Source organism: Diachasmimorpha longicaudata, chromosome 12, assembly GCF_034640455.1.
Source record: "Diachasmimorpha longicaudata isolate KC_UGA_2023 chromosome 12, iyDiaLong2, whole genome shotgun sequence".
In the NCBI taxonomy this organism is placed as follows: domain Eukaryota; kingdom Metazoa; phylum Arthropoda; class Insecta; order Hymenoptera; family Braconidae; genus Diachasmimorpha; species Diachasmimorpha longicaudata.
Window position 1 is genome coordinate 3,489,560 of NC_087236.1, and position 27,852 is coordinate 3,517,411.

General features: G+C 34.1%; 2 protein-coding genes and 2 long non-coding RNA genes across 12 annotated transcripts in view; 2 read left to right on the forward strand and 2 right to left on the reverse strand.

Moving 5' to 3' along the window:
* Window positions 1-67: 67 nt before the first annotated feature.
* Window positions 68-18,341, reverse strand: LOC135167856 (protein HGH1 homolog). The gene is made up of 6 exons (XM_064131489.1): window positions 17,761-18,341; window positions 8,526-8,766; window positions 8,159-8,395; window positions 5,719-6,003; window positions 4,909-5,070; window positions 68-280 (listed from the first exon to the last, which is right to left on the reverse strand). The coding sequence occupies exons 1-6, from the start codon at window positions 17,843-17,845 to the stop codon at window positions 175-177; spliced, it is 1,116 nt and encodes a 371-aa protein (XP_063987559.1). The 5' UTR covers window positions 17,846-18,341; the 3' UTR covers window positions 68-174.
* Window positions 8,660-9,835, forward strand: LOC135167860 (uncharacterized). Its single transcript, XR_010299932.1, has 3 exons — window positions 8,660-8,792; window positions 8,857-8,991; window positions 9,563-9,835. It is a non-coding gene; the product is annotated as an uncharacterized LOC135167860 (long non-coding RNA).
* LOC135167859 (uncharacterized) lies at window positions 9,830-17,743 on the reverse strand. The gene is made up of 3 exons (XR_010299931.1): window positions 10,875-17,743; window positions 10,622-10,763; window positions 9,830-10,461 (listed from the first exon to the last, which is right to left on the reverse strand). It is a non-coding gene; the product is annotated as an uncharacterized LOC135167859 (long non-coding RNA).
* A 150-nt stretch (window positions 18,342-18,491) lies between the features above and the next one.
* LOC135167851 (paired amphipathic helix protein Sin3b) overlaps window positions 18,492-27,852 on the forward strand; it is a 42,697-nt gene continuing 33,336 nt past the window's right edge. For 3 of the 9 annotated variants that reach the window (XM_064131469.1, XM_064131476.1, XM_064131475.1), the window contains exon 1: window positions 26,526-27,837. The gene's annotated coding sequence lies outside the window, so the exon portion shown is untranslated. Of the gene's footprint in view, window positions 18,771-25,938; window positions 26,416-26,522; window positions 27,838-27,852 lie in introns of those variants that run through there. The other 6 variants (XM_064131470.1, XM_064131474.1, XM_064131479.1 and 3 more) reach the window with 4 other exon arrangements.

Genomic DNA, 27,852 nt, shown 5'->3' on the forward strand with positions numbered 1-27,852 from the left:
AACCTGATATGTCGAAGAGATTATTCTCTAGTTAAGGGACAGTGCAATATTGACTGTGCAATAACCATTATTTGTTGACCTTTGAGTTCATTGTATTTAAAGTTATAAAATATAGAGTATAAAATGTGAAGTGAGTTGTACATGTAATTTTTATTATTTCTTCTAATTTGTTTATCAATCGTCCTTGAGGAAGTCTTCATCCATTTTTTTGAATTTCTCAGTGTAATCTTCAGGTACATCCACGAGCTTCAAATTTTCCAGTCCTATTTCGTCTTCAGTTCTGTGAAATAAAACAAAATCAATTAGTTCAATACTTTATTTCCTTGATGTTGCAAAAATAAAACAAATTCATTTATTAATATTAATCATTTAATATGAACATAAAAAATTTGTTCGATTGAATATTGAACATTTGTGAGAAGTTTGAAGAAAATTTCCTTTAAAAGCTCATGATTTAAATTCTGGAATGAAAACTTTTGCTGGATTTTGGTTTTTCCTGTAGGATTAATTGTTGATATGTCTTTAAACCCTGTTATTAATTTATTCGCGTTTATAAATGTTGTTTTCCGAATTTTCCGGACTTTCCTCGGTAGTTTTAAGGGATGAAAACGATATTCTGCTGCTCCCATCATAAAAAATAACTCCTCATCTAGAAAAAACTCTCTTCACAATCCGTGATAACTATTCCCCGCCTCAAACTAACGTTTTCAATGTTCGTCGTAATTTGAAAATACGTCTTGAAGTGAAAAATGATATTCTGACGATGACTCCGTCATCTTAATATAGTCTACTTGTCCACAAATTGAACTGTGTAATACATCGTATCCTCCTAATCTCTTCGAAATTATTATCGTTAAATATGTGATGTGTAATTAACTACCAATTGGAGATTAATGAACGACGATAAAATTGAGTGACGAATATGTTAGCCAATTTATAACGAGTAATGACAGTGATGTACCTCGCGAAATTCTGGAAGAGGGACAAATTTATTCTAATGATACTCCACCTGATAAATCACAAGTGACATATATTAAACGTTAAAATGATTTCATGAGATTACGAGAACAAAAAGAATGTGATCCTGTTGATGAGCCAACTCTAATGGTCTATTTTGACCCCTTCATTACAATTCAGTTGATACAATAAATCGAATTGGGGAAAATTCACTTTTCTCCTTTTGCAACTTGACTACAAAATTTTTTAATCTTTATGATCATACGATAAATATTGTATTCAGAAAAAATGTCGTCCCCTGTCCGGGAAAATAGTATGTGAGCCAAGTCAAAGAAAGCGATTGCATTTCCAGGAAATTGGAAATTAGATTATAAATTATCGTTAACCAATTTTTATCATGAGATGGATTTCAAGTCACGGCATAATAGAATAGAAATTTTATTTCACAGGGTAGTTTATTATCTGATATCCCCTAGATCACATCTTGTCACGGTATTCAATTCAATAAATCGCCCATTAACTATTTTCTCTCTGTCTAATTAATTATTAGGTGTGTGAATAAGTCTTTCCCGTTTTTTGTAAGAGATGCCGCCACCAATACTGTGCGAGTATTCAATGGTTACATATGTCATAATCAAAGCTTATTCATCAGTCAACAATTCCACACTAACACATTAGTTGAAATTTTTTCGCATCATAAATTTTTGATATCGTGAAAATGTCGAAATTTGAGCCGAGTCGACGTCATTTGCGGGAAGTTTCACTTTATTGGTTCAATTTGAAGAAATCTGCTGCCGAGGCGCATCGATTGCTTCAGGAAGCTTATGGAGAAGGTTGTGTCGATGATTCAAGTGTTCGCGGATGGTTTCGACGCTTCAAAAGTGGTGATTTCGACGTGGAAGACAAGGAGCGTTCCGGGCGGCCGCAAATCTTTGAAGATCAAGAAGCGGCGACTTTGCTTGATGAAGATTCGTGTCAAACGCAAGAAGACGATGGCCAATACTTTCAATAATTCATTTGTAACCATTTTTTCACAATAAAGGCTCAAAATTTGAAAAAAACGGGAAAGACTTATTCACACTCCTAATAATTAATTTATTTATTTATTATTCGAGATTCCCCTGTATATCCTATGCCACCTTTTTCGTTCTTAAATATATTAAAAATATAAACACTAGTGATGAATAAATTCCAGTCCTTCAGGTGAAATATCCAAATCTGACTACAATATCCAACATTTTTCATAAAATTTGAATCGATATAAACCAAAATTCAAAGGAAAAGAGGAAACTGAAGTTTGTGAGAAGCAATTATGGATTTTTTTGGTACAAGGAGACCTTAATGAGTCTGTCTTCATCAATAGTCCACTTGTGACATCATTAATTAACTTTCTGAAGCTCTATTTCTATCTGATTTATTATCTATATAAAAAAATCTTTTTTAAAGCGTAATTTTTTGTTTATTTTTTCATTCCGTTGTCAGACTTTTTAAGAACTCATTTGTGATGGAATAACCAGTATCCAGTGATAACTGATATACTTCAGATTGTGGAGTTGGAAAAAGAAATTGGGAAAACGTAGATAATCCAAAAGATAGTCCACAGGAGCCGGAAATTATATCACTAGACAACACCGTTGTCAGAAGATTGTCTCCACGTTTTCCATAGATAATATTATAATATGTGTCATAGCTATTGAGTGGCTATCGAAAAAATGCTAATCAGCCGTAAAACACTGATCAGGAGATAATAAATAATGGAACGCAGGCTTTTAACACGCAAGACATAAAGCCAACGGGAATTATGGGCCCCCCTAGACTCATTTCCTTTTTTAATTATCTAAAAACAATTTTTACGATATTCCTGAAACACTAACGCACGATTAATTGATAAATATCGAATACCATGAATAGTTAGTAAAATTGTAAACTATGTAATTTGGATTTAAACTCTAAAACATAAAAATTTAGTGACATTATGTTTTATGTAAAGTAGCTCTAGCATTTTAGTCAATTAAAATTATTGAAAACTATAGAAAATTTTTAGAAAACTCCATCACAGTTGAGATTGTAATTTTTTCCTCGATTTAATGATCGTTTCGGATTTTTTAAAGTACAAAGTTGCAAAATCAGAACTTAATATGACGTCTTATGGGAAAATTAATGTTTAGGTTATTGTTGAAGATGATAATATGATTTTTTTATTATGACTATGTAATGTTGTGATGAAGTGATGAAATCAGAATGAATTATTTCAGGATTTTCAAAATGCTGAGAACTGTTTCCAAATGTGGCTTTAATCTTTACCGTATTATTAGGAACATTTTTCTTAATTTTTTGATCAATAATGTCCAAGGATTCTCCTCTAAATCTGCACATGTCGAGGTAAAGTCTTTGAACTTGATTTTTTCTAATGACAGTTTTGGGGTTTGAAAAGCGTACAAATTGTTTATCAGATATTTTCATTGCTTAGCAACAAACAGGGAAATATCCGAAAAATATCCGAAGTAAAAGCGTTTTAGTTATACCACGTGACGGGAAATGCCACCATTTGATTGGTTGAAATTGGGATGAAAAAAATAATCGCATATAATACCACAAGAGCTCCGAAATTATCGGATATTTCCCGATAGGTTCGTTGCAAACAAATGAACGTGTCAAGTTTTCCAGTTTAAAAATCACGAGTGCGAAGCGCGAGTGATTTTTCTGGAAAACTTGACGAGCTTATTTGTTTGCAGGGAACCTTGAGGGAAATATCAGATAATTTCGAAGTTCGAGTGGTATTCGGGGGATTATTTTTTGCATCCAAATCTTGGCCGATAGAATTGCACCATGAGACATAATTTTCAACGAATTGCCATTTAATCTGTCAGATACAATTGAGGGTTACTTCAACATTTGTTTTTTTTTTATATATATCAACATGCAAAATTTCCAGTGAAATTTCCAAGAATATCCGCTGAAATACCGTGTTGACTATACAAAATAACGTCGAATGGTGCAATCCTATTGGCCAAGATTTGGATGGGAAAAATAATCGCATATAATACCACAAGAGCTCCGAAATTATCGGATATTTCCCGATAGGTTCGTTGCAAACAAATGAACGTGTCAAGTTTTCCAGTTTAAAAATCACGAGTGCGAAGCATGAGTGATTTTTCTGGAAAACTTGACAAGCTTATTTGTTTGTAGGGAACCTTGAGGGAAATATCAGATAATTTCGAAGTTCGAGTGGTATTCGGGGGATTATTTTTTCCATCCAAATGTTGGCCGATAGAATTGCACCATGAGACATAATTCTCAACGAATTGCCATTTAATCTGTCAGATACAATTGAGGGTTACTTCATCATTTGTTTTTTTTTATATAGGCAACATGCAACATTTCCAGTGAAATTTCCAAGAATTTCCGCTGAAATACCGTGTTGGCTATACAAAATATCAACAAATGGTGCAATTCTATTGGCTGAAATTTGGGTGGGAAAAATAATCACATATAATACCACAAGTGCTTCGAAATTATCGAATATTTCCCGATAGATTCGTTGCAAACAAATGAAGGAGTCAAGTTTTTCAGGCTAAAAAATCACGAGTGCGAAGCACGAGTGATTTTTCCTGAAAAACTTGACGACTTCATTTGTATGCAGGGAATCTAGAGGGAAATATTCTATAATTTTGAAGCTCGAGTGGTATTCAGGGGATTATTTTTCCTATCCAAATTTCGGCCAAGAGAATTGTGCCATGACATGAAAAGAGGTTTATTTGGTTAAGTGTCGTTTGTTTACCAAAATATTCAAAAAATAATCGCTGATATTCGAGGTAGGCTATACAAAATATCAACAAATGGTGCAATTCTATTGGCTGAAATTTGGGTGGGAAAAATAATCAACATTATCATTTAAGTTTTGAAAATTCTAAAAAAATCTCTTGTAATTTTTACTGCTCCATAACTTACCTGATCAAGATGTCAATGACATTTTCACAGGCGAGAAGAGCCGCCTTATCCTTCTCCCACTTATGATATTCCCTCAATATCACGTAAGCATTTTTGCCTCTGATAACTTCGCGGGCCTCCCGGGTCGCACACAGCTGACACAAAGCCTCTAAAATCATTATCCTGACGGGAAAAAAACAGTAAAAATTAATCCACTCCAGATATTAGCAAATAGCATTCATTCAAAATGAAACACAAAACTGAACAAACGTTTATAAACCAAAAAAAATGGAAATACCTGACAATTTTTCATTTTTTCTGAACGAGTGTTAATTTTTTAATTAATCTATATGAGTCCCATTGATGCGAATATTTTGAGAAAACGAGAATCGAAATCCGTCGACTAATTTTTGAGATATTGAGGGGAAACTAAATTGAAAAAAGTAGCTGTATCTCAGAAACTACTGGACCAATCGAGCTAAAATGACGCATCAAACTAAAGATTAATGATAACTATCATAAGTTGAAAATTCAGATTTTTGGCTACAAATTGTACCGCATTTTTTACAATTTTCTAAAAATTAAACACTAATTTGAGTAACTAATGTAATGTAACTAATATACTGTAACTAATACTGTACTGTATACTAATATACTGTACTGTATATAATATACTGTATTTACTAATTAGTAAATTAATTTACTAATTACTTGTAAATTAAATAACAAATAATGAAATATTTTGAGAATTTTGAAGAATTCAACACAGAAACATGATCTAAAAACTATGAGTTTATCACGTTTCATTCAGTCTTCCAAAATCACTCATACCTGATGTCAGGGTCCCTCTCCCGAGTTTTTGTTTCAGCCAAAAACTGGAGATCAAGAGGTAATTTCTCATTGTCTTCGTCGTCAAACTCCTCAGGGCCGGCTAGTGGCAACAATAAATGTGGTAATAGATCGATATCCTCACTCAGAAGCCACAAATGATGTTTATCATCGAAACAACAATTTTTTATGGTCCCCACAACTCCCCCCCGTCTCACAATGCTCTCCTGGTACTCTGTGAACGGTAGGAGCTTCTGAATGATAGGATTATCCTGATCCATCAATCGTCTGTAATTGAAATCATAAAATTAATCATTAAATTGTTTATATAGCGATGAAGACATACGAAATCTGGTCAATTTCCTGGTTCGCTTCACCAGTTTGAATGTTATTAACTTCAAAAAAATCAATTTTGAAAATAAAAATTGTAGAGGACCAGGTGGAAGGGAGCCCAGACCCTCCAGATTATCGAGGCTACACAAAAATCAGAAAAAATTCGATCACTTTTGTAATCGTAATTTTTATTTCAATTTAATTATCGTTTCTTCTTTTCAAGAAAAGCTTTAAAAATCGAAATTTATTATTATTTTCTTTGTATTTAGATTGAAATCTAATTTTTTTGTCTTCAGACGTGAAAGAATTTTGCAACATTTTGTAAAAAATAATCTACCGTTTGGGAAAGAAGTTCTATTATGCGCTTGTATGATCTAAATGTTTAAAAAATATGAATACATTTCGAAATCTAATTAAAATAATATTATACATGAATTTTTTCGCATTTTTCTTATGCAATTAGTCAAAAAATTTGAGAACTTTAAAATTTACGAAAGGAATGTAAAATCTGTCGGTCCGTAAAATAATTTGTGCAAAAAAAATGTTGTTTCACCCCACAGATCCTTAAAATGTCAAAAATAGTCTAGTCTCCACTTTTTAATCTGCAGGATTTTTCCTTTTGTAAAATCTAAAAATTTCTTCCCCCTCCATTTTCTAGTGGAATTTAACTGAGAGAATTAAATCTCGAACGTATGGTAATAGGGAATGATTTCCACACCTACATGTACGTTTATAAATAACATCGTGATGTTTATCATATATATAACTTTCCATTGTATTCATGTACTAAATTCTGCTTATAAACCGATTAAATTTTGAGCAATAAAATATAAAATGATGTATGAAAAAATTTAATAAAATAAGAGTTCCTAATTTGCTTTTCACAATTCACCTGTCGCCCAACTACCGTCAATGTTTTAAACGAGCAATAAACAATTACATTTTTTACGTGAATGCTTCGTTTTTAAACACATGTGACCAATTTTTCCTGTAGCCAATAATTTTTAAAATTCTTAACAGTCTCCCCTTAACCAAATATTTAAACGATTTAAAAATAATTAATTTCTTAGCTTCATAACCCGATGTAATTTCAATCAATAAAGAATTGATTGGACTTGTAACCAGCTACACACAGATCGTTTAAATAAAAAAAATCGCACTGAATATGCAAAATAATTTGAAAGATGAATCCGAAAATATCAAAAAAATAGTTTCCACAGTTTGAGGGTAATTTTTGTACCGATTTCATATGAAAGCGCAAATTTTAATGTGAAAAATCTAAAATTAGTAGAGTAATCACCAAAGTTCAACGAACGACTTCATCACTAATATAATAAATATTTACTAATTCGAAAATCTCAACCTAAAAACTTCAAAAATCAAATGCTCCTGACTCTTTATAACATTCGACACGTGTGTGATACAAACGAGCAATAAACAATTATTTTTTTATACGAATACTTCCGTTGTAAAATTCGTAGGAATTCCCCCTTACTCGTAACCGAAGATTTAAACAATTGAAATTAATTAATTAAGGAATTCATTTCTAAACTCCATCCACCGATGGAATGTCAACCAAACTGTCACAAAACTTTAAAAATTCGTTTTTTTCAAATTCAACTCTGATCCAGCTACCATAGGCTTTTTAAATAAAAAAACTACCACTAAATATGTAAAATAATCCGAAAAATCAGTCCGAACAGATCAAAAAAAATATTTTAAAAATGTTCTAGTTAATTTTCCACTCATTTGATATAAAACACCGAAACTCTAATGTAAACACTCCAAAATTTTCTGAATAATCACTAAATTTCAAGATCCCAATCCATAATTAATATGATAAACATTTTTAAATTAAAAAATCCCCTTCCAAAACCCTCAAAAACCGACCGCTTCTGACTCTTCATAACATTCCACATATGCATGAAGCAACCGAGCAATAAACAATAATTTTTTCACACAAATACTTCCTTTTTAAAATCCATACTATCCTCCCTTAACAGGACAATTGACCACTTGAAAAACAATTAATTTCCAAACTCCTACCGCTTTCTCTTCCCCCAAAGAATCCTCTAAACTCGATTTAGCAATTTGAATAGTCATCACAAACCTCCTGACCGTCTCAGATTGGCTGAGATTACTGAGAACAGGTCCCAGGTAATGCAGGCTCGCTCCTTTTTTATTATAACTCTTGGCAAATGCAAATGCATGAACTATTTTATTCCAACTGTAGTTCCCCTTTTCCATCTGCGCAACAATTCGATCCACGTGGCTAGCAGGTCTAGTTATGTTGGAGAGAATCATGCAACAAGGATCCGCAAGTGAGCTCTCTCTATCCAGAATGAAACTGCAATTGTGGAGAAATTAAATTGGCAATTTAGTCGAGGCAATAAAATCATCAAGAACTAATTTATCTTCTCGTTGTCAGATTTCATTCGACTTTTTTTTTCCTTTTCTTGTAATTTTTTTTTTTTTACCTGATGCACACGTGAATGAGGTCATCGGTTGGACTTTCATTGGGCCCCATTTTCGAGGCCTCAGATATGAGCAGGAGGGCCTTTGCTCCACTCTCGTCACCCGAGATATTCACTAGAGCCAGTGCAGCATCTTTGGAAATTGTTATTCGTGATTTATCGAGTTGAATGAGGAGTATCAGCTGGCGAGGGACATCGGGACAGCTGAGAATCAAATCTCTTCCTTCGGATGTTCCCGTCAAAGCTATCAACAGGACGAATTAATATATGGTAATTAATGAGATAAAAGTGATGGTTCAATTAGTTATGAGAATATTTTTATGTCTAATTTCAGGAGATTTATTAATTGAGGGGAGAACTGGTGAAACTGAGAAGATTTTTTTCGGGTCAGATGGGCATTGAAAAAGTATCTAAGTATCTCCTAAGAAGGGAGAAAAAAGAGGACTAGGGGCAAAATGGGTGGACAAGGGTAAATATGAGGATTTTTGGTATTTTTTTCATTTAAAAATGTTTTTGGACGACAATTTGCAGGGGATTTGGGGGGTTGAGGTCTGGAAATGTTTGGAATAGTCCAGGGTACGAAGCTGAGGATCCGGTGGAGGTTTCGATCAGTAGATCCTAGGGAACAATTTTTTTTCAATCTAATCTATCAATTTTGGGATTGTTTACGATGACTTATAGATCGGTTTCGATTTTCTGGTCTATGAAAATTTAGTATTCATCATTGAAAATATTCGTTTGTCAATTGAAAAATTTTATAATAAAATATGTCGTCAGAGAAGAGAAAATTGGAAAAATAAACTATGGAAAATTGTCATCCTGTTGGGAATCGAATACAGTACCTCCTGTATTTGAAACATGAACCAACTAATGTGACAAATAATTATTATTAGTAATTTTTTCACAACTAATTAGAATTAATAATTTTAGAATCTACATTTGCTGTATATAATACGTTAATCGATCCCCACTTTGTGTCTTTATGATTCGATTTTCTCAAGAAATTTTCTCAACATTCATTCACATTTTTTTGTTTTCAGCTATTGGTTTTCAGGGAGAGGGTCTGGTCATTTCTAGAAGGATCCGATGAGAAAAAGGGATTTTGCGGGATCTATTGATCCTTCGCTTTGCACTCCGGAGTATCTCAAAGATTTTGAGACCTCAAGGGCTCAAATTCACTGAAAATTGTGGTCACAGGACATTTTTAATGAAAGAAAAAATGCAAAATCATCATTTTGACACTTGCCCGACCCGTTCTACCCCTGATCCGCCCGTTTTCTTCCTTTTTAGTCTACCCCTACGCATACCAATTTGCTCCAATGTCCATCTGGAATGAGAAAAAACTTTTTAGCTTCTCGGAGATCTCAAAAATCATAAAAATATATTTTTATAAAACTAAAAAAAATCGAAAAAAGATAACGATTTTATTCAGATGAAGAAGATGATTATTGGCAGTGTTATCTCTTTTAATTGGGACGTCTCATGTAATAGAAAATATCTTACAAATAATGACACTGGAAATTATCCATATTATAAATATTTATCACTATAAATTAATAATAAAAAAGAATTACGAAGCAATCAAAGGAGTCATTTTTCGAGCTGTCACCGATTATCGTTTTTTATGCCATTCTAAACTCAAAAAAAATAGTTAATTTTTTATTGTTTTTGATTGAGCTTTTGTAGAACCAATCGATTATTAGAAAAAATTGTTGCAAATATTTTTGACGTCATCTCGAACAATCGACCCGTTGTAAATCTCCCAGGGAATAACGGGAAACACTCGGGTTGTTTATGACCTAAACGGTCCAACATCTGGACAATCCTATTGACAAAAGGGCCTTATCTCTGGGACAGACCTCTCATCCCGGAGGAACAAAGGACAAGGAACACTCTCGAACGATCTCTCGAGCAAACCATTATTGTATCGTGTCCTGGACTGGAAAGTAAATGTTAAAAAATGAAAAAAAATGTTAAAAAATGAAAGAGTGGACGTAAAATTAAATTCAGAGATATTAATTATTTAGAAAATTGATTATGTAAACTTTTGTTTATATTGCCAATTGATTGTTTGAAAAAATTTATATTTCCAACTCAACTATTTAAATCAGTCGAATGACTCAAATATCATGTCATGAAATCATGTCATGAAATCAAATCTCATTGGACTCAATGAGAATCTCTGGAAACTTCGGGACAGTTCGGGTTCGTCATCAGCCCCGAAGAATAGTCAGCCGCATTCTAGACAACGAGAATATTACTCTACAGTACAGTACAGTTGCAGTAATTCAACCGAATACATTAACACGACATAATTTGATTTATCTCTATTTTTTCTCCGTTAAATCATACCGTGAATTTAGCGAATTATTAACGAATAGCAATTAATTTTCTTTGGTGGTACATCTTGTGTTAGGCACTTATTTCTCTAATTGCCATTGACTCATTAATCAGGTTATGCTGAAGGCATCATCAGGTCCAGTGCCATTATAAAAATTGTATTGAAAAGAGCAAAAACAATACGATCACATTACAGACCTATATAAGTTTATATTCATTATACTATGGGGTCATTGTTTCTTGGAGATGCCCTCTGTGTGGTCTTACGACGAAAACTCCAGTTTATGTTTATTAAATAATATAAAGAAATCTTTGTTCATTGAAAGAAAGGAACCATGATGACGATGCTTTGATGTTTGAGATTTCAAGATCGTTTGTCAGGTCGACGACTGCTCTCGAAGTGTGAACACATAATCGTAAACTAAAATTGCTCTTAATTAAACGTCTATGTTTAATTAACCTGGCTTCCATTAAAATCTAATAAATTAAATTTGTTGGATTTTTCATGGAATAAATAGAGAACAAAAGTCAATCTTATTCTCTTCTGAGTGTTTATATTTAAATTGAAAGAAAGAAAAACATTTTTATGGGTTGGAATTGTGAGAAGTGTGAGGTATGATGTTTAGGTTTGATTTTAACCCCAGAAGGTTGCACTTACTTTCCTTACCCTAGAACGTTGCACTGGGGTACAGACGTACCCCATGAATTAGACCGCAATTTTCGCAGGTAAAAATTAAAATTGGAAAATGTTGTTATACATCATTTTCTTCGTTTTTTAATAACGAATACCGCTGTGTAAGTCGACTTGTGCAATTTATTAAAATCAAATTGAATTATGGTTAGGGTCTCCGGTCGATAAATGCAGGATTCTCGTTTCCACACAACCCTAAATATGGCGTGGGGTATATTTGTACCCCAGTGCAACGTTCTAGGGTTAAGTATGTAGACAAAGTGGAGTGAATAGGACTCTTTGAGAGCATGTGACTAGAAGGTCCAGGGTGTTGTGTCCCTTTGTAGATCTAGTTAGTTCCTCTAAGGAATTGGTACAGAGCGAATGTGTCTTCCGAACACAATTACTTGATTTCCATAATAAATAAAGAAAACAAATTAATTTAAATTACTTAACGAATTATTATTTCTTACAACCCATTTCCAATAACATTAAAATTTGTATTAAATTTTCTCATTTCTACAAATGGGGAAGGCTCATCGCTCTGGCTCATTTCCTCGGAGGAACCTTAACTTCCTTCAGAGACCATATGACTTATCATCAGTGTAAAATTTTCAATCCCAATATTTTTTATGGTGAAATGTTTATTTATCGAAAAACTAATTTTTATGCCCTCAATGATGACCTCACACAGAGTCTAACAATTTGTGTTTCCCAAAATAATCATTTCCCCCCACAAAATAATCAGATTAAAATTTTTACTGTGATGGTAGGTTGTATGGCCGCTTAAATGACAAAAGAAATACAACACCCTGGGCCTGATGAACCACATTAACAATAGTCCACTCATGGGACTCAGTTTAGACCCAAGAAAACAGAGCTTCCACACCACACCCCAAACATCTCAGAATTTCCACCCATAAAAAAAAAATATATATATATTTATATATTTCGAATATATATATGCATATAATATATATATAAATATATAAATATGGAAAAATATTATAGACAAAAGAGGAGATTTTAATGAACTTTGATTTTATTTAGTTTTAACTTTGTACGATTTATATTTTTTTTATTTTCGTGTTTCCACTTGAGATTGAAAAAACATTTTTATGTATACATATACATATATTGTTTGAGGCTAGCTTGAAACACAAACCAATGTAAAATTAGCTTTAAGAGTAGTATGTAAGAGTAAGATGTAGAGATTAAAATGAGACTGTACGAACAGGGGTTAAAGAAAAGGGGAAATAAAATGTAAAAACCCAAAAGGGTATACATATGGTAAATAAAATAAAATAAATCGTACAAAGAATTATTCAATGCAACTGAAAATTAAGTTTTGATAAACAATTCGAAATGTAAACTCCCATGGCCCATAATTCCGAGAATATTGTTGGAAATCTCAAGTGAGAGATAAGTGGACTTATCTCGGTTTACCAGTTCGCTACTGAATTATTTATTTCCGTTCAGTTACTCACTTTTCCTCGTTTGGAGATTGGCACTGACCCTTCCTCAAACACGAAAAAGTAAAAATCACTAGGGAATAATAGCATTCACGACTAGCGCCCTAGGGATTTTTATTTGCGTGGAATGTCGGCCCTCATCTTCGACTCGGGAGACAACGTCACGTGTAGAAAAATCCCTAGGGGACCTGACGTGAAATAAACTAGACGAAAATGCATACTAGTCGTAATTTTCATGTTCGCACATTTTTTATTATTATTTCCTAGTCTTTCGAGATTTTACTTCAAGACTTTCCGCCCTTGGGAACAACTTTCCACTCTAGGGCGAAAAAAACTGACTTTCATCCCTACGAAAAAAAAAGTAAAAAATGAATGGAAAGTTGGTCTCGTTCTTGAAAAGTTTTGATTTTTTCCCCGGAGGTGGCTAGTGCTCACTTTTCTCTCGCCCATCAGGAGGCAAAGTATGAACTTTCCGTTCACACGGAGAGAAATTTTACGTAAAAATTAGCCCTCCAGAGGGCGAAACGAGAGACAAAGGTTAGTTTTATCACAAAAATTACCCCACCCCCTCAAGTCTAATTTTTGCAATAAAACTTAACTTAAAAAGTGGTTGATTGTCATTTCCTCCCACGTTTCGCCCACTAGAGATATAATTTTTATCCAAAATTTGTTTCTGTCAAGGGGTGTGACCAGCATAACTTTCCCTTAAAACACTTGGGTTTTCCTCAAGAAAGTGAATAGGGTAAAACTTTAATAAATAATTTTTATTCTATTTTCATATTAATGTCAATAATATCGAGATTAGAAAAAGATCGTGTGACTTTTCCTTCAATTGTTTCACAAAAAACTCGTCCATGAATTGAGATTTGTTTGTTGAGAGAATGTCGAGGGTGTAATCACTTTTGAAAGCTGGTGTACAGGTTATATTGAAATATGATGACATCCCATGAAATCTTTTGACGTATTAAACCTTGAAATCCCGTGAAGTCCCATGAAATTCCTTGAAGTCTCACGAAATAGTTTGCAATATGAAATACAAGATATTCAATAAAATTCAGTGAAGTCCCCAGAAATCCCTTGAAGTCTATGCCACGAAATCTGCTAAAATATCGTGAAATTTATGAAGTCCCATGAAATCTCATAAAATAGTTTGCAATATGAAATCCAAGAAATTCCATGAAATCCCATAAAGTCCCAAAAAATCCCTTGAAGTCCCATGAAATACAAGAAAATTTTTTTAAACAAGAAATCGTGAATTCTATGGAATCCCGAAAGTTCTGTGAAATTCTATGAAGTCTCATAAAATAGTTGGCAATATGAAATACAAAAAATTCCATGAAATCCCATGAAGTCCCTTGAAATTCCACAAATGTTTCTCAAACAAGAAATCATGAAATCTATGAAATTCCATGAAATCTCATAAAAGAATTGGGAACATAAAATCCAAGAAATTCCATGAAATCCCGTGACGTCCCGTGAAATCCCTTCAAGTCTCACGAAATCTTAGAAAATTTAAAGTCTTGAAATCCATAAAATCCCTTAAAGTTCCTTGAAATCCCCCGAAATTCTTGAAATTCATTGTACACGTTTTTTTGCAGTGATTACCCCCTCGGCGAAAGCTCTGAAAGTGCACGGAAAAAATTTGGTCAACAATAATCGACAAAAAGACAAAATATTCCAGAATTTCAGCTATTTCCAAATAACCTACGAGGAAAACTCAATTTTTTACTTGGAAAATGATTCTTCAGCAATTTAATGTATGTCACAGAAAATCCACTGAAAATTAAGGGCCCCATTATTATTATGGAGTTAATCGATAAATAAAATGAGAAGAAAATTTGGACCAGCCTGTCAAACCCAATTATGTTAATGTTTATAAAATGACTCCGGAGAAAATAGCAAGAGGTAATTTCCATAGTTAAAGGGTTTTCCACGAGAAGACTCGTTTCCAATTACCCTCTAAAACCAATCGATACGGCTGTAATTCCTTCGTAGAAATTACATCTTCTATGGAAAATAAGTTTTGAACAAATTGGTTGTTTATTGGCTAAATTTCTAATGCAAAAAAAAAAAATGACAGCAGATATCCTGGATTTTATCCCCTCCGATTGAGTTAATGAAACGAAAGTAATTAGTACACAGAACCAGACAAAAATGGCTTTTAATTTAATTTTTAATTATTGACAAAAGTCAATAATTAAAAGTATGTGAAGCGGCTAAAAATGTCAAGCTAATCAAATCTTCGGAACAGTTTATAATCGAATTCTCTTTGAATAGTTAATCAAGAGTACAATCCAATCATTGGAAAAATTACTTTTGACCTAAATATTTTATGGTCATAAGAATATCATTAATTATGAAACTAAGTCGAAAGCTGATGGATTCAGACAAAATTGTCAAAATCCTTGATCATGAAGAAACGACAAACAAAGACAGATCTAATAGAAAATCTGGCAATTTATTATTGTTAAGAGAGAGGCTGGGCATTTTTTTTCGATAATTTTCCCTTAAACATTAAAAGACCCACAATAACACTCGCTTTCACGAACAATTAACGCTGCAGAGGTGAAAATCAATCTTGTTATGGAATAAAAATATCATAGAAAAACTGAGTTATGATATTATTATTGTTATGTGATCGTAATTTGTAATGTGGGGAAGAAGAATGCACTTGAGTTGCACCTGGTGGGGCACCACTAATTTTGACTCAACTTAACTCACTCGGTGGTTTTGTATCAAATGAAGACTTTAAATTCACATCAGTAGATCAAGTTGAATTACCTGGAGATACTAAATGTAAGAGCAGTCAAACTTTTCTCTTTGAATGATTAAGAGGCTACTTTAAAGGATTGTTTATCACCTCACCTTCTCATCCTTTCAAATCCATTATTAGAATTTAATGCTGACTTGAATAAAGGCCTCATCTTTTTGAAATGCGAGCTGTTGTTCTTCTTGTATAAATCGCTTTCCACTTTTTCGATTAAATTAGGAGTAGCTTTTAATTGCTTATTGGAATTTAATTCTAAGTTAGGTAGAGATAGATTTATATGAAAATTTTCATTCCTTCGTAACTAAAACGAAGTCCCCAAGAAAGTAAATGATTCTGGAAAAAATTCTTCTTTAACATAGGAAAAAAATGAATGTCCTCATATTAATTAGAATTGAATTCCCATAAACAATTAAAAGGTACTTCTACATTTAATGAAACAGTGAAACCTAATACATATAATACAAACATCATCCCTCACTGCGAAAAGAGGAGGACATGATCCATCATGTAATGATCACCATCATTATATGATGATCATGTGACTATTTTGCCCATTACTTCATACAATATGTCAATATTTTATAACAAACAAGGATAATATCACACTCCGTTTTTCTGTGATACTCTAAAACAATAATAAAAATAATTTTTCTGTGATCTTTTTAATCCATAACACCATTAACGTCCAGTGCTGGAGCCCTAATTAATTATAAACGCGCACATTATCGTTCTAGTACTTGTTAAAACATCAGGACTTTAGTCCTGGACATAAGAATAATACGAATTTCAATTTTTTCACAGAATTTAAACTAAGAGGACGAGGTAAACGCTCATGTGACAAAACATGATCTCATAATTTTCTAATTCTGCTTAGAAGAGTTTCCCACATCCCCTTATTATCGAAAAATACCCTGTCCACATGACCTGTATTTTTTCAAAGTGCACGACATATTTTTAAAAATATTTACATGTCTATAACATTGTTATGCGTTGTTGCAGAAAAATTAAGAGATAATATTTCTTCACATGTGTATTTTGGATTTAAACGTGCATTTGTTGTTATTTATGAGGAGAACTATGAACATCTGGAGCACATAATGCTCTTTGGCTCCCTTCATAATTATTAATATTTAAATATATTAAATATTAATATATTTAGTCAGGGGCAGACGGATATCCTCTCGACGTACCCAAGTGCTTCAGTTATTTGTTCTGCAGTAAAATTCTTTTCTACTTTTACAGTCGAACATCAGACGTTTGAACTCTGTATGACCTTTAAATCTGAATAATTCTATTGTTTCTACTGTCCAGGTGTGAATTTGACTCTTGACATTGACCTGCTACATTTTTTAATAAAAAATTGGCTATTGAAGAAAGATTTATTCCATCATTTCCAGATTAATGTCACCCATGTGGGTTTGGAAAATAAAAATGGAACAATCTAAGTGGATATATAACAAATAAATTTAATAAACACGGAAAAACTAAACCATTCGAGAATGAGAGGTATTTTTCTAATAATTTATAAACAATCAATTTTCCATGATAAAAATTAGTCCTCTCAGGTTCATAACAAATAATTTGTGCTCTGGATTTCCTCAGAAACTGAATAAAAGGTCCAAAAACTATACTTCTAATAATTTCAACAATTTTAGTAATTTATGTCTCAACAATTATTAAAAACTAATAATTGTCTACAAAATTTGATGAAAATAACGTTCAATCGTCATGATTTTTCTCCAGAATTTACTCCCAATTTTTCATTTACTCAACATATTTGATGATAAAAAAATATTGAATTTGTAGTGTCATCTGGGCCAAACTCCACAAGACACTTGGACGTCCTCAATACAAAAAAAACTAATATCAGAGGTCATTTCAACCTCCAGAAAAAATTCAAACCCATCTGATGTTCCCTCTCCCCAGTTCTCCCCCACAAAACCCAAGAATATCCAAAAACCTAAATAAAAATGGAAAATAACCCACACAAGACATGTTGCACAGCGATAGCCTGGAGATCCAGCCTGGTGTCCACCCCCAGGAACTGCACAATCTCCTCCAGAGCCTCCATTATCCCAGGATCAGCCCTCAGCACCAAAACACAGTCTCCTAACCAAATCTATCAACCACATGGTCGAAAAAAATTTCCATCTTCTTCAGTAACGTCACCACTGCTCCTCCAAACATCACGAATCAGCCAATCAGGAGAGACGTATCCCGCTACGATATCCGGAAGAGGAGCTCTACGATTGGTCGGCTGAGCCACTGGCGTAGCAACACCATAACCCGTCCCAGTCGAGTCCATTCCAGCCCAGGGGAGTCAGGTTGCCACAGGAAGAAAAAAAAATAAACCAAAAAGACAGTTTAAAAAAAAATCCAGTCAAACTCCCCACAAAATTCCACTGAATTTTCACCACAATAATCAACCTCTCGACGACAAATGGCTTCAACGAAAAATCACCAAATAACGATAATTAACGAAACGACAATTTCAGTGATAAAATCAAGTGAAAACCGAATGAAAGTCTGGATGTTGTGACGTTGTAATATTCTAAAATCAGCATAAGTTTTAACATCGGGTATAACCCGAAGTCTCCCCTCCCTTCTCCCTTCATGTGGGTAACGCGGTAATATCCTGAAACTACGCATGCGCGAAGAAGGGAAGGGGAAGACTTCGGGTTATACCCGATGTTAAAACTTATGCTGACTTTAGAATAGCAGTGGCGCGTTAGGTTTTGCTGTTTAACCCCACATGACGATGGCATACCCCCCCTGAGCAACTGAATTTGGCCTCGCCCCCTTTCCATCCACGACCCGACAGTTCACAATCGGTCACCTGCATGTGCGGGTCACTATTTTTCCTCGTAAGATGTGTCAAGATTCATCGTACAAAATAGATATCAACAATAAACGTGAATATTTGTGCAAAAATCATTGTCGTACGTGCCAGACCACCGAAGAAGAGTTTAAAGTGAAGTACAAAAGGTTATCATCAGGTAAGAGAAAGAGAAATTAACATTTTATTGTTCGTCTTTGAGAGGATCTGGAGTTTTGGAAATATTGTGGAAGAGGAGAGATATTTGATTCCACTGGTTCAGTGAATTTTTCGGATTTTTCAAGAGCTCGTTGGGAATTTATTCGATGGCCAGGAGGCAGTAATCGACGTGGATGATGAAAATTTCGTGGGAGAATCGTTGGTTAACGTTTTTTGGGGGAACGAGTCACTCGTTGTTCGATGGAATTTCAGTATTTTCGGCGGATTTCACTCGGTTTTCGGGTATTGTAGGGCATCAGGAGGCAGAAATAGGCAACATACTGTCAAGGGATTGGAGTATGGACACGAGCAAAACCGGTCGTGGGGCTTCCTCGCGTCGTTTGGCTCTCCTTAGCGACGACGCTTTTGAGTCCTCAGCTAAACACCACTTTACACTGAATTTCTGGAAATTTTCTCAAAATCCTCACGTCCTCCTGCGGTAGTGAATCACCATGAGGTTCAATCGCGATAAAAAACGTCTCCCCGACACCCCAAAACAGTTTTCTAATTACAATTCATTAATTATTATTCCCTCAAAAACGAACAAAGTGAAATTTTAGTTTCTAGAATTTACTGAATGCCCTTCTCAGTGGGGAATTTGGTGGTTAAAATTGTTTTTAATTTTTGTATATTTTTATTATTTATTCAGATGAGTCAATTGTTGATTACGACAGTTGATTGAGTAAGTGGTGGCTCGAATTGAATATATTTTCAATTTTTTTTTCATTTTGGCGAGGCGAGGTATTTTCTGGTGGCCACATCGTGCCGAGTGATTCATCCAGTTTGCGCGGGACTAAAAATATGATATAAACATGAATCCACTATTTACCCAGGGTATTACATCTGTGTAATTTCTAGTGTTAACAGAAGTACGACAATTTATTTGTGATCCCAATGTTTCGGTTAACAATAGAAATATCAAAATGATGATGATTGATCGTTAATTCTGACACGTGATGGGGTAAACAAAAATTATTCGTTTCGTTTGGCGTTGGAATTTGTGTAATCGTGACTTTGGTTTCGATAATTCGATTCTCAAATGTGACTGGGGAAACTCAGTTGGGGAAATATGGGAATGATAAAGAAAAATGGCTTGAGATAAGAGGGGGCACATATATACGACGTTAAAAAGTCAGCATGGTTGAGTAAATAAACGTTTTATCGCGTTAAAACAATGAACAATATCAATAATTTTGGATCGTCTGGTGAATTGTTTTTTCGTTTGACGAATATGTTGTGCATAAAACAATTTTTTTTGCGGAATTTATGGGATTCGAGGGAATTTTGTGGGAGTTGAGGGCGTGTTGAGGTTAGAATTCCATGAGTCTGATGAAATGAAAATGTTGCCAGCATGTGCAGAACTTTTAGCAGAATTTTGGAGAATTTAGTGACTAATTATTTGCGAAAAGTGTTGATGAGGAAAGGGGGGGAGGGGAGAATAATTGTTAGACATTCCTGGGACTGAGTAGATTTTTTAGGGTGGGCTCGATGAGCACAAATGTCGTTCAGAAAAAAAATGTTGAAGTTGATTGGATGAGTTGTGAAGCACTGATGAATTTGGAAGATGAAAAGTTGTGGAAAATTGATGAATTAGGAACAATAATATAATATCAGTTATTTATTATTAAAATTATCAAAATTATTTCTGCCTTGAAAACAAAAATTAAGAAAAAATGGTGATTCTTCAGTTTTTAGGGGATTCCTAAGGAAGTTAGGGAGATACGATTTTTTTCGTTATTTACTTTTTTATGGAGCGAATCGAGAGCTACAAAAAAGATTCTGATGAAAATTTCGGTATTTTTCGTAGATTCGGTGATACGGCGTGAAAACTCGGCGAAAAGTCAAGTGGAGTTGACTTGACCAACAGACTCTGTTCTGAGTTTTTGAAAAATCAAATTTTTTGCAAATTATTCCTTCAAAATTGTCTGGGAAATATTTGAATAGAGGAGAATATTGATAATTAATGAAATAGGGATTTTATGAGGGTTTCAATTTCAATATTTCTTCTAAATAAAAAAGTTACAAAAATATTTTACTAAATTATATACATTAGTAAAATGCATTTAATTAATTATATGTAACAGCATAATGTTTAACGTTTCTTACACAACAAACACAAATTTCTAAACTGAACACATCTTTGGTGAACATTTTTCAAACCCAAAAAACATTAAAATAAAATAAAAATTAATGCGAACGTCAGGCGGGAATTAAAATGTTGAGCCACGAGTTTGTCAAAATTTCTGCTGAATTTTCATTTTATTCAGGCGTTTTTAGAATCTGAAAATAATTAACACAAAATATGGAAAGTTCAGACATTTTGATGAGTAATTACATCCAGAAATAATTCCAACAAATGATTTTCACGTTAAAATATTTATTTTTCACAATTTCCCTCGATTATAAACCTCCAGAGAAAAATTTCATTTTTTTTTAGAAGAAATTTCTTACAAATTGTTTATCCATTTTGCATAATTCCTCCAGTAATTAGAGCATCAGAAAAAGTCCTGAAAGTGAATGAAAGGACTTTTTTAAATAAAAAGTTCGATCTTTGTATTTTCCCAAACGTTTTAAAATTTCCAAATTATTTTTACAAACTTCTTAGTAGAATTTATATTTGTTTGCGTCTTATTTACATAAATAATTCCCTCAAGTGGTTCTTCCACGTTTGAAGGTCAATTCCATTCAATTTCTCCTCAATTGAAAAAAATCTCAATAATAATTATATGCGAAATAAATGAATGAGAAGTGCAGATGATTGAAAAATAATTGTCCGATGTAAACAATATAAATCCAATTATCGGCAATTTCTTTCATCACTGACTGCAGAAACATCCAATTGTTACAGTCCCATTGATACTCTCCGATCAAGGCCTCCAATCGTCACTTTATTGTTCAGATAAAAGAAAAGAAATTAATTAAAAATTGAATGAAAAAAAATCTTGCAGAACGTAATCAGTAAACTCTTGAAACCTGTTTACTGGAACTAGAATAATTAAATGGATTTTATAAAGATTTAATAAGATTAATTACTTGATAATCAAGAAGTTACCTTCAGTTTCAATTAGTACAACTCTGGAAAATCCGAGGTTACGGGAATTATTCAATGAGGTGCATTAGCCACTGGTGTAGGTACCTCCTCACCACATGGTGAGAATTATTGATGATCAATTACCCAAATGAGACTTCAAGAATTGATGAATAAAAAGGTCTGAGGCCACTGCGATCAATACCATACAGTGAACAATTTTCAGATATTGAAAAAATTTTCAAAAATTTTTTTTTGAAGAGTTTCACGTGTCATTTGAATTCGTAAAATGTTTCAAAATTTTTTGAGAATCAAATAACATAACATTTCATATTTTGTGTTTTATTTTTATGGAATTTAGAATTTTACCACTTCTTAGTCGTCTGATATTTATGAAAAATTCTAATGTTTGAAGAATTATTTTGGGAAAATCATCAAAAAACGAAATTTAGACGAAAGCAGAGTTTTTCAAATTTTTTAAATTGTCACAGTAATTAGATTTATCAAGAAAGTTATCGTGATTATCTTTGATTAACTTAATATTGTTGAAATATTCGAAGATATCCGCAAAAGTCTGATATTAATTTGTAATTTTTCTTTCTGATTTTTCAAAAGTTAAACTAACAATTATTACTATTTCCCCCATTTTCAAACTCGGTCTCGAGGAGGTCCTAATAATTTTTATGAACTCTTATTCACTAAATTCGAAACATTTTTTCAATTATCATGAAAAACTGACTTTAAAAAAATTAAAACTTAATAACGAACTTATTAATTGAATATTAACTAGTTGCAGTAAATAGGACTCACTAAATCGACATTTGATGTAAAAAAACGATTCAATTTCTTCGATCACCAGGTGGCTAACCGCGAAAAACTTGTACATCATACACTGAGATCATAATAATTGAAAACAATACAAAAAATCGATAATTAAAATTTACAAAGTATAATCCGTTCATTCAGAACAAAAATTAAATAACGATTTTCGTAAACAACTGAGTTTAACTCATCAAAAGTTCCACAAAAACTTCAAAGAAGATCATCAAAAGCTGTAAAGCTGTAATATAATTAAGCCCTATTTATTTAAAAATTCCCTTTCACCTGCTGATTGAACACACGTCTTTAACCTACGTCTAGAAGACTCAGGAAAACTCAACTCAGACATCCGGACCAAACCAATATTCTAATCCAACTCTGAACCTCTTGGTGCCTGTCCCAGGATCTGCTCCATTTTCTCCTGCACTTTAAACAAAAAAAAATTGATTTTTTCCTCCCCCCGGGGGTCGGTGAACCCCAGGAATCGCAGGATTTTAAATTTTCGATTAATTCTCATTCATTAAAAAATCCCCTTTCATCTACTGATTGAACAAACGTCTTCAACCTACATCTAGAAGACTCAGGGAAACTCAACCCAGACATACGGTCCAAACCAATATTCTAATCCAACTCTGAACCTCCTGGTGCCTGTCCCAGGATCAGATCCGTTTTCTCCCGCACTTTAAACAAAAAAAATTATTATTTTGTTTCCCTTCGGGGTTAGTATTAGTAGACACCAGGAGTTGGAGGATATTTTTTTGGGGATTATAGGGATAGGGACGATGGCACTTGGTAGTTGATCCTCCCAGGAACTTCAGTGACATCGGTGCACCGAAACAATTCACTTGCCATCCTCGTTCACTCGGCTCGATCGACCGCACGTCTCGCCCAGTCTCGTCCCCAATCACAGCGATGACTCCAATCTTGACGTTATTGGTCGATCTCCACCGGTGCAACACTCCCCAAAAGACTTTTCCAACGTTTCGAAGGTACCAAAAACAACCGTTTGACGGTGTTGAAAGGCGCCTCGATCGGGCACTCCCCCTCCCTCCACCGGCTTTGACGTTTTACCGGCTGATAGAAGGAATGCCAAACGCAAATGAAAGGAAAATAAAACATTGGGAGGAATAAATGAAACTTTGAAGAGGAAACTTTTTAGTTGAACGGCGATGAAGGGAGTGGTGGGAAACTCCTGGAAATTATAGATGAATTTTTGAGGATTAGAAAGTTGGGGAAATGGGATAGATCGTGGATTGGATTGATGTTTTTTTGGGAAAAAAAATTTCTAAGGAAAATCCTTTCTTTGAAAATTTCTGATAGTGATTTTGTTTTTTCTTTTAAATTATTGGAGAATGTTTTTGATTAAGTTGAATTGAGGTTTTGGAGTATTTTGAAGATTTTCAGTGAGGAAAATGAAGTTTTTGGATAATTTTGATGATGAAGTTTTTCTGTTTTGAATGATTCGAGGGTTTTTTTCGATTGAAGTGGGGTAAAAAAGGGAAAAATTTGGAAAATGAAGTTTGATTTGGTTTTTCTGGTGGGTTGAATTGATGGTGTGGAATGTTTTGGAGGGAAAAATTTATGGTGTGGAAATTCTCTCGTTGGGAAATTTGTTTTTTTGAGATTTTTCGGCTTTAAATCGTTCGATGATTTTGGTTAAATACAGGGAAAAATTTAAAAAAGAAAATTGGATTTAGACTAGTGATTGGGTTGAATTGATGTTTTAGAGGGGAAAATTTTCAGTGACTGAAAATCCTTTTTTTGTAAAATTTTATTACTCAATTTTTTCTGCTTCAAATGATTTGAGGATTTTTGTTTATTGAATGGTGATTTTAAAAAACTGAAAAATTTTTAATATGAAATTTGATCTAGACTGGATTCTGTGTTGGAATATTTTGCTGTGAAAAAATTTCAGTGAAGAAAAATCTTTTTTTTCTCTCTGCCGAATAATTCGAGGAATTTTTCAATTGAATTGTTTTGATAAAACCCAAAAATTTGGAAAATTAAATTGGGTTTAAACGCGTTATTGGATTGAATTGGTGCCCTGAAGTATTTTGTTGTAAAAAAATTATGGTAAATGAAAATGCTTTTTTAAAAAACAATTCTACTCTTCTTCAAATAACTCGAGTATTTTTAACTAAACTGTATTGAAAAGAAAACCAAACAATTCGTAAGATGATATTTGATTTCGAATATTGAACTCACAAAACGCTAACACTTGTTAAACCGAAAAAAATCAATTCCCTGTGTTGCTCTCTGAAGACGAATTTCGAAAGCAAAAACCGAAAGAAATTCCCGGGAGTGAAAATCCATTTTCTAGGAAATTCCAAGCTCCTCCAAATAACTCGAATATTTTTCCTAAAATGAGTCAAAAAACCAACAATTTGGTAAATAAAATTTGCTTCAGAAAATTGAATTCACAAAACGTTAACACCTGAACAAAAAAAAAAAAATTCAATTCCCTGTGTTCACCTCTAAAGATAAATTTCTCAAGCAAAATTTTAGAGGAAAAACCAAAAAAAATCCCCCAATGAATGAAAATCCATTTTTTACAAAATTCTAACCTCCAAATAACTCGAAAATTTTCCCAAAAATGTCTCAAAAAACCAACAACTCCTCAAACAAAATTTGCTTCAGAAAATTGAATTCACAGACCGTTAACACTCGTTAAACCAAAAAGAATAAATTCCCTCTGTTCACCTCTGAAAATAAATTTCCCAAACAAAACTCTACAGCAAAAACCAAAAAAAACCAGTCGTGAAAATCCATTTTTTCCAAAATTTCAATCTCCAAAAACCTCCAACATTTTTCCTAAAAAAAACTACGAATTTACTAAACATAATTTGCTTCAGAAAATTAAATTCACAAACCGTTAACACTTCTTAAACAAAAAAAAATCAATTCTCTCTGTTCACCTCTGAAGACAAATTTCCCAAGCAAAACTCAAGAGCAGAATAAAGACCGAATCACCCACAGAAAGAACTCAAGTTTCCTCTCCCATACGTTGCCTCGTCCCTCGTTTCGGCGGGATCCCCACAGAGACTCTCTCTCTCTCCCTCTCTCTTCCTCAAAAATAGTAAAAAGAACCGAACAAAAATGAACGCGAAGAAAAAGGGAAACAGCGCGAAAGGGGAGTCCAGGTTAACCAGTTCCACGAGCAAGAGAGAGAGTGACTAACACCCCCCCCCTCCTCTCTCTCCCTCCCCCTCCCCCCCCTGAAACCGACTGCGACAAGAGCCGAAGTGCATCACCGTAAACTCCCGAATCTCCAGCCAACGAGCATCAGTCTCTCTCCTTTCTCCACCAATCAGCTCCGCCGACACATACCCAACATTCCCCACCCGATATCCCCCGAACATCACCACAACCAAACATCGTATTTTCATATTACACCGAAATCAACCATCTTTAATTCCTTCTCCCCTTCATTCATCCAAAATCGGGAAGTTTTTCAAAATTATTAACATTTATCTCGTACACCTCAACACAATATTTATTACCTAGTGCTGATATCACAATTAAACACTTTTCATTAACTCAATATTCGTTATAATCGGCTATTCGTTAGTGAAGGAACTTGATAAACGTGGTTTTGCGCAGTTTCCATGACCCAGATTGTAACGAATGGGGAGTTTGCTCGCCGAATGGAACAGCTGTTGGAACGAACGAACATGTCTACCATGTACAAAATCACTTGGTTATTTCGTTGGATATATGCGCGCGCAACTTGGCGGCTTCGTCGCCACTATTTTTCAGGGACGTACGTAAAAAAATTCCATTATTTTTCAACGAAACCGGGGGGTGGGGGGGTTTGTATATCGGACGGCTAAGGGGGGTGGGGGGGGGGGGGGGCTGTACAGCTGAGTTACTGCCGCCCAAAACATTATTTGCCCCCTCCCTTCATCGATGGAAAATTGTTAAATTTAAAGAAATTTAAATTTTATTTTCTTGAAATGAAGAAATGAAATTTGAGAAAATTCAAAATTCGATAATTCCACGGGCGGAAATGTCGATCGTGATCGTTTGTTTAAATATTTGTGAGGGGAGGGGGTTAAATGTTACCCTCCTTCAATGACAAATTGTGAAAGTTTAATTAGTTTTTTCCGAAATGAGGAATTTTTGAATTTAAAAATTGAGAATTTGCCGCCGGAAATTGTGATCGGGATGTTGGTTTAAATTTTTGTAGTGGAGAGGGGTGTAACATTAGTACTGAGACTCTCCCTCAACGACAAATTCCAAAAGTCAATTTATATCTTCCAAAATGAAGAATTCAATTTTTAAAAAATTTAAAAATCAATAATTTGCCGCCGTAAATCACGTTCCTCGTTCCAATTCCCTCCGACAGATGATGTGATTCAAACATTACTCTCAACCCTCGTCCAATAACTCCCAAAAATCCATTCCCATTTCCGAAACTTGCAAAAAAAAATTTTTACAAAATTCAAAAATCGATAATTTGCCGCCATAAATCCCGCCCGTCATTCGTTCAAATTTTCCTCACATCTCCAGGGGGGGGGGTTACTGACCCCTGACAGGTGCTTTCCCGCTCTCCGCCCCAAGCTCCTCTCCCCACCCCATCAAATATCCCAAAATCCCCAAATTTCACCCACCAAAATCCCCTCGGACTTTTCAATCCGAATTTCATTTTTCAGCCAAAAATTTCTTCGAAACATTGAAATTACGGTGCCCTCGTAGCCCCATCCCGGCGTCTCTCGCTACGCCCCTGTCTCCCCGATGTACTTCTCCTTCCCTCTCTCCCCCCTCTCTCTTCCGCCCCACCACATCATCGCGCCGTCTCGCTATACGACCAGTCAGTTCCTTGTTTGCCATACAAAATCCAATAGTTTGCCTTGGGTAGCCCCCGCGAATACCCAGTCTCCTCTGCACTCTGTTTCAACCGTCCCCATAAACCAAAAAAAAAAAAAAAAAATATCCCCCCTAAAAATAATTATTCCCCATTAATCACCACCGTCGATACACCCATACCCAGAATTAACCAATAAATGTGTTGAAGTTAATTATCGAAAAATGCGTGATAAAATAATTTTGATACGGAGTACACAGTGGTATGAAACTTATGTGCGTGCCGTGAGGCAAAAGTGCAAGGGAGCATAGTAGTTGTTTCCTGTTGTGTGCGGCCTGGACCGGCCTGTCGTCTCTTCATACGATTAATTATTAAATAGTAATTATTTTAAAA